We start from the raw sequence: 7,995 nt of genomic DNA on the forward strand, positions 1-7,995 counted from the left end.
AGTTTACTTGGAGCCAGAAAAAAACTTGAAAGACACATTGCCAGGCAAAGATACAACCTAGAGCTGTCTGGATTCAGGGTGGTTATTTTATAGCTCTGGTCATTTAAAAAATTTGAGAAGGATTCTAGATAATCATCATTCCTTATTTATTTATTCAGAAAATCTTTAGTAAGGAAAAATTATAGGCTTTGCAATTCCCTCTTCACTGGGAAAACAGAGACTTGCTCCTTGAATATGTTTCTGAGGCTCCAGGGAGATTTTGGAGAGGGAAATCCTTCCTTTACCATAGATATAGGTGTATCCATAATTGTGAGCCCACAGACTATTAGGGCAGAGAGGAAACTTACAGACATGTGTACAATTCTATCAACTTTAGGAACACAGAAATGTGAGACCAGAATGGCTGAGTCCCATAGCAAGTCAGTGAAAGAATGCAGACCTAACATTCTTGTTCTACACAGTTCTTTCTACACAGTTCTTGCTAACACTATTTCTCTCCGGTAGTTTCTGAGAGTTTCTATAGGTAGATATGCACTGAATATCCTATTTTCAGCTAAGATAGATGTAGATCTATGTGCAGAGTTGTGTGGCACCAGAGGCTAGTTGCTTCCAGAAGCATGGGTCCCAGATGCCTGAACTGCAATTCAGCCAAAGAATAGTTAAGAGTCTCCAGGAAATAGTAAGGGTTTCCCCTCAACTGAAAGGGCTATGGATGCCAAAGCCCTAAGACTAGCCAGGCATGGTGGCCGCCATGTTAAGAGGAAGTGTGGGTCACTATGACCCATGAGCTCACTCTGGTGCAGACTCGGCCAGTTCTGGGCCATAGTGTTTAGGTCCTTGGGCCTTCTGCACCTGTTCTCCATGGGACCTCAGATAAGGGGCCTTAAGCCTCTTGCCTTTCTACCAGGTGTGAAAGCTGTCTCCCTTCTGGTGGGGCTTGTCAGGCTTCTTGAGCAGGGACATTGCTCCTGGAAACTAAGAAATCCGGAATGGCTTCTGCTGCTGGTGCCCCAGACAGCCTGGAGGCAGAGAGACCTCACACCTGCCTTGCAGGGAGACCTCCCTGTGAGGTCACTTGATAAAGATAAGTTGGGATGTCATAGGGCTGTTTGTCTTGGTACAAATAATATTTTATTACAGAAACATTCTGGTATACAGAAGGGTATATCACACTGGCCTCTGCACAGCAAGCTCAAGTTCTAAATTAAACTTAAATTGTGCCAATGGGGATTGCATCAGCTGGTTACACACACACACACACACACACACACACACCCAACTCTGGTAATTCTTACCTTCTGTGTTCTTGTTTTTCATCATAATGTTTATTGTAGCAACAACTGCAAAATACTAATAAAGAATTCATTCCTGGTATTGGGTGATATGCTTTGGCTCCAGGGCAAGGTTTATATGCTATTTTCAGCTCCACATCCTTTCTGAGATAGCTCCCAACACACCTTGGAGGCTGGTTAAGCCCATTGACTTCTCCAGGCATCAGTTGCCTTAATTCAGAGGCAAGAATACTGACTTGAAGGATAAAGTTTAATAAGCTTAAAAATCCTTTCCAGTGTTCACATTCAGTGGCTCTGATTTAATTTCTACCCTTCTTTCAGTCCAGTACAAAACTAGCAAAATGAGACCTCCCCAGAGCCCTTCGGTGGTGCAGCGGCCCCGAAGGAGACAGACCCTGACTTGGCTCTACCCACAGTGAGTATAAAACTCACTGGAACCATAAATGGCTATAGTCACAGAGGACTTTAGTGTTGCCATGGACTCCATTGAACAAATGGACAAACTGAGACCAAGAGAAGTGACTTTTCCAAGGAAACAAAGTCAGCCAGGAGCAGAGCTGGATTACACATTTCCATCTCCCTACTTCCAGTTCATCGCTCTTTCCATGGAACCTGGTGCCTGTCATCCAACAATCACGACTTCACAGGAATTGTGCACCCACAGATGGCTCTGTGCACTGTATGTTCTTTGGTATGATTTCAAGATGAATTTCTCTTCCAGCCTCAAAATATTTACACTGGGGATCAGGGGTCTGTGGGCACCTGCAGAATGGCTCCTTCAATAGTAATAGGGAGACTTGCAAGTCAAATACACCTCACTCTTCTTCCAGGGTTGTGGCCTCAGGAGGGCCCCGGGAACCATTTACTGGAAGGATATGAATTCCAATTCTCAGAGTCTGGAATGGCTATACTGAGTGATGAAAGGGTAGAAAGACACATTTATTTAGGAAATACCTTGTTCTAGATTCCATGCTGGGCAAAGCTGATGAAAGCTGGGGCTTTGGTGATCTTCATGTGGGCTCAAATCCCAGTTCCACTAATTATTAGCTGTTGAATTTTGTTATCTAACCTCTCTGCTTTAGCTTACATATCTGCAAAATGGAGTTGGGGATGCTGTTACCTACCTATAGAGGTTGTTATTAGGATAAAATAAATTAATGTGTATAATTAAAATAATAATAATAATAATAATAATACAATTATAGTAATACATAATTAATACACAATTAATATGTATAATTGTATATAAAATATGTATACTATTATATATTATAATAATTACTATGTATAAAGCACTTCGGACACTGCCTGATACGTAGTAAGTGCTATATGGCAATTGCTGCTTCTATTCACATTAAAAATATATTCACATAAAATACTAACAATGTTTTGCCAAAATGAAATGATACAAATTAGATATATAGGAATAGCTACCCTTGAGAATATGAGAGGATTACAAAAACAAATAAACAAGAACAAAAACCCAAGCAAGTGATTTCAGAGCCTTGCATTTAATCACTACAGATACTGCTTCCTTACCATCCCATTGTCAAGATGAATAAACTGAGGCTAAAATAAAGTAAAATGAAGGCACCAAGCATTCATGCAAAAGCAGGAGTGCTTGGAAGATGGTCTCTGGTTCCAGATGGGAGATTTAGGCTTGCTTTTTTGTCTGTAAACTTCAGGATCAGCAGGTTGCCCGCAAGTCACAGTGTTTGAAAAGCTCACTTGGGTTCTTCTAGCTGCAACAAGCTTCTGCAGGGACAGGGTCAAGAGATGTGTTTTCCTAGAATGCAGGGGGCATCGTCTCTGACACCTAGAGTGCGGGACCATGAGCTTCATCATGGTCCTATACAAATAGGTAGAAAAAGTGAAATTATAAAAGACTGAAAGCAAATCTTAGTACCTCAACATAGAGGGTTAGCTAAATGTATTATGTCCAACCAGATTACAGAATATGGGCAGGCTATAAGATGGAATAATATTAATTTCTTAGAAATATATTCATGATATATTATTGTTTAGAAGACAAATCACAGTGGGGTATTATGTATGTGTATGTATATGTATTATATATGTACATATATGTGTATATATACATATACACACATGTACAGATAACTGGCAGTCAGGGTGTATATATCATAATATTAACAGTGATTGTTTTGAACATGGTACTAGGAAGAGTAATACTTTTGCTTTATTTTATCTGTATTGTTCAGTTTTTCTAAATATGACTTCTTTTTGAAGATTTTATTTACCTTTTTGAGAGAGAGAGAGAGAGGTAGCAAGAGAGAGCATGAGTAAGGGGAGGGGCAGAAGGAGAGGGAGAAGCTGGCTCTCCATTGAGCAGGGAGTCTGATGCAGGGCTCCATCCCAGGACCCTGGGATCATGACCTGAGCCCAGGGTGGACACTTGATTCACTGAGCCACCCTGGATCTCCAAACCTGTATGACTTTCATAAAGGAAAAATAATTAATTAAAAAGCAGAACAGGCACCTAGAATAAAGTCCGTTTTCCCCATGGATACTGGCCTCCTCTTCTATAATCATGTTGAAAATAATCGTTTCTGCTCCTGCCAGGCTGATGCAATGGCTCCCTTCTTTGTGCACAGGTGGTGCTCCCGTACAGGGCTGTCAAAGCACAGATACCATTGCATTCTGGGCTACAGATCCCATTGCATTATTGGGTCCCTACCCCCTTACAACCACCTGGCATAGAGGCTGGTACATAGGTATGTTTGAAGTGGATAATTTATTGAATTATTGTGTGCTCAGTAGTTTGGAATCAGATGTGAGCTCTGTTACCCACTCACTCTAGGTTGGGCCATACTCTTGACAGGGTCTGGCAATCCAACCTGACTAATCACTGGGGGGAAACTGAGGCAGGAGGCAGCTACCTGGGTTTGCAGAGGGATAGGTTTAGCCCAGTTCACAAACATCCCTACCCCAAACTGTCAAGGTGTGTGAGTGAGCAGGAGCCAAATTTCCAGGGGTGGGACATGCCCATGCCCCTTCTGGGGTGTTGCTCCCTTCTGCTGTGTTGTGAGGATCCCTCTACCTAGGAGCTTGTTCTTCGAAGGGTTCTGGGCCCAAAGTGGACACAGTCAAGGACTCCCACCACACCAGCCTGATTACAGGCTCTTTACTTGGAGGAAGGGAAACATGCCCCACTTCCTTTCCCATCCCTCTGGATTTGTCACTGTTCTGCACTCTTAACACCTGCCAATAAAGACTGTCTACACTAAAAAAATAAAAAATAAAACAAACAAACAAAAAAACCAACAGGAACACCTGGGTGGCTCAGTTGATGTATAAGCTAGATGAGTCCCAATCTCCTGATCCGTATAGTGACGATGATGGTCATGGGTCAAGAGACTTCCAGTAGGTTTTGTAAACGGCTTGGTGCCAGTCACAAATGGTGGGAGTGCAGAGAGTTTATTATTATTGCTGCATCTATTAACAGGTCCACATCTTCCCATCCCTTATGCCTCTTTGGCTCCCTAAGGCATCATGGTTACCACAGCAACCAGATGCTGATGATGCCTCCTGGGGCAGCAAGGTGAAGCTCAGCCAGCTCCCAGGTCCTCCCTCTGTGCGCCCTTCACAGGCCAGAGTGAGATGGTCTAAAGCTCCCTCAGCCTTTTCTCAAGCCCCCCACCTGTCTCAGGTCCCTTAGCCACAAACCCTACCTCCACAGTCTCAGTGAAGGGCCCCAAAACACCGCTTTGGAGACACCCTCCTCCCCACTGCTCTGTCTCTTGGCGCCCTGCCTGGTTGCTGTGGAAACAGGTTCCACTGCGGACAAAGGAGGGAGCTGGGTCCTGCTTCCTCCTGGTCCTGTCGATGAGGATTTTTAGACCGTGGAGACTGCGCTGCCCTGCCCTGCACCTGCCTTCTCTCTCTGTGTTCTCACTCAAGTGGAGCTTGCCCTCCCTCCCCACTGACGAGACCATGTGTAAAAGCGTGACCACAGGTGAATGGAAGAAGGTCTTCTATGAGAAGATGGAGGAGGCCAAGCCAGCCGACAGCTGGGACCTCATCATAGATCCCAACCTCAAGCACAACGTGCTAGCCCCAGGCTGGAAGCAGTACCTGGAATTGCATGCCTCGGGCAGGTGAGTAGCCCAGTAAGTAGACGCCCTGTTGGCAGCCCTGGGGCATCTTCCAAGAACAGACTGATAGGGAGGACCCAGGTACTTAGGATCAGTCTCACTGTTGGCCTGTGTAGACTGGGAAGCAGAGAAAGAGTCTCTCTGGGAGGTGGGACCCCAGAGTTTGATTCCAGCTCTTCCACTGAACTCCTGTGTAACTTGCCCTCTCTGAATCGTAGTTTCAAAGAGGTGGGTTATACTTATTAGCTGTAAACTCTGACATTTTACATCTTTTCTGATTTTAATAATGTAAAATGGTTGAAAACCAAGAGAAAGAGGTTCAAGGTCTCTAGGGATCAAGTTCTGTGCTCTGATCCTGGGACAGTTTGATTTCAATCTCTTTAATTCAGCCTGACTCAATATAAAACACTGAACACATGAAGTGGGCTAGAAACTAGCTCTACTATTAGCTCCACAGCCTTCGAGTGATTCAGTTTCCTTCTTGGACCTCACCTTCCCTGTTTGCAAAAGGAGGGCTTAGTCTGGATCCTTGCCTTGTGGAGCATGGACCTGTAGCTTCAGCATCACCTAGAACTTGTGAAAGATGCAGAATCTCCAGCCCCATTCTAGACCTATTGAATCATTTCACCAAGGTCTCTCAGTGATTTGGGATGTACAATAATATCTGAGATGACTTTCCAGCACTCTTGTCCGTGGGTCTGTTATGTAAAGACTTCCTTTGGGGACAGAAGATGGGGAGGCTCTGTGGTGCAGTGTGGGGGTCAGGAGCAAGGCCTTCCTTCCTTCTCTGGTACTGTGCATTCAAGTCAATTCAACATCTACTGGACACCAGTTTTGTGCTGGGTACTGGCTCTGAATTCTAGCTGTGTGTATATGGATCATTTTCTCATAATTCTTTATGCCTGAGAGTGAAACAAAAGGTTAATCAGGTGACTCTGAAGATTCCTCCAGTTCTGACATTTTCCAGTCCTAGTTTTATAGTCCAGTGTCTGAGAGAGAAAATAGTCCCCAAAGGATGCAAGTAAAAGAGAAGACAATGAGAATATGAGACTCCTAACCTCTTGGAGGTTACCTGTCTTTGAGGGGGACCAAGAGCTGGACACTTGCTGGCAGGGCCCAGGAGCTTCTTGGAGACCTGGAAGGTTTGTAGCATCTCCAACCTTGGTCAGTGACCTGTGATCACCAGCTGGCCTCAGTCACCTCGCTCTGGACAGAGACGCTCTCCAATTCTAGGCCTTGGGATGCATTAACCCAGGCACTGATTTGGAGTCTGAGAAGTAGTGATGGTGTCATTTTTCTCCTGATTTGGGTCTATCCTATTCACAGTCAGTATTAACAGGTAGAATGTGAGGTAGATTGCGCCTTTCCCAAATGTTCGGGTCATCCTGGCTAGGAGACTTCAAGGAGGTCTGAGCAGGAAGGACTCTCCCATGCACTGTGAACATTTTGCAGGTGAGGAAATATGTCCAGAGCCGAAGCCCCAAGGGCGGGGCCTTGAAGGCATTGGATTGGAGGAAGCTGAGGCCTGTGCGGAGCACAGGTGAGGAGGATGCCAGGTGCATCTTGACGAGCCAGCTCTGGTCCTAAGGGTACCCTCGAAGGGACAGACTGGACAGACACCCCGGGAAAGCTAATGACGCCTGTAAACACACTGCCTTCCGGGGTCTGTTTCCACCATCTTGATTTGGTCTTCTCCTCTAACCTCAATCCCCTCCCTGCAGGTTCCACTGCTCCTGGTGCTGGCACACCTGGCAGTCGCCCCACGTGGTCATCCTCTTCCACATGTACCTGGACCGAGCCCAGCGGGCAGGCTCGGTGCGCATGCGCGTCTTCAAGCAACTGTGCTACGAGTGTGGAACCGCGCGGCTGGACGAGTCGAGCATGCTGGAGGAGAACATCGAGAGCCTGGTGGACAACCTCATCACCAGCCTGCGCGAGCAGTGCTACGGGGAGCGTGGCGGCCAGTACCGCATCCACGTGGCCAGCCGCCAGGACACCCGGCGGCACCGCGGCGAGTTCTGCGAGGCCTGCCAGGAGGGCATCGTGCACTGGAAGCCCAGCGAGAAGCTGCTGGAGGAGGAGGCGACCACCTACACATTCTCCCGGGCGCCCAGCCCCACCAAGCCCCAGGCCGAGGAGGGTTCTGGCTGCAACTTCTGCTCCATTCCCTGGTGCTTGTTTTGGGCCACAGTCTTGCTGCTGATCATCTACCTGCAGTTCTCCTTCCGCAGCTCTGTCTGATTCCCCCATGGGCTCGGGGAGCCCAAGGCCTATGGGAGCCAGCCAGCTGGAGGGGGGGGGCGCGGTCAAAGAGCGACCTGGGCTGGGAGTGGGGTTAAATTCTAGGGCTGGTACCGCTGCTGACTGCATGGGGACCCTGGACAAATCGCTCGTCTTTACCATCTATAAAAGTAAGGTTTGGTCTGGATCGTTGGTTTTTCAAAGTGAAACACAGGGCCCCAAAGTTCTGCATAGGTCCCCCAGGGACTTTTGGATTTGGAAGTAGATTTCCCATCCTGGTCAAACTGCTCGTTCCCAGCTCCTACTTTCTCCTCTTGCCTTAATCAGAACAGATCTGTCTTGGAGTT

The 7,995-nt window shown here is 46.6% G+C and overlaps 1 protein-coding gene across 1 annotated transcript; it reads left to right on the plus strand.

Annotated features, from left to right (window-relative positions):
• The first annotated feature begins 5,138 nt into the window (after window positions 1-5,138).
• RTP1 (receptor transporter protein 1) lies at window positions 5,139-7,648 on the plus strand. Its single transcript, XM_044255132.1, has 2 exons — window positions 5,139-5,410; window positions 7,129-7,648. The coding sequence occupies exons 1-2, from the start codon at window positions 5,139-5,141 to the stop codon at window positions 7,646-7,648; spliced, it is 792 nt and encodes a 263-aa protein (XP_044111067.1).
• The last annotated feature ends 347 nt before the right edge of the window (window positions 7,649-7,995 follow it).

This window comes from Neovison vison, chromosome 6 (genome assembly GCF_020171115.1).
Source record: "Neovison vison isolate M4711 chromosome 6, ASM_NN_V1, whole genome shotgun sequence".
Classification (NCBI taxonomy): domain Eukaryota; kingdom Metazoa; phylum Chordata; class Mammalia; order Carnivora; family Mustelidae; genus Neogale; species Neogale vison.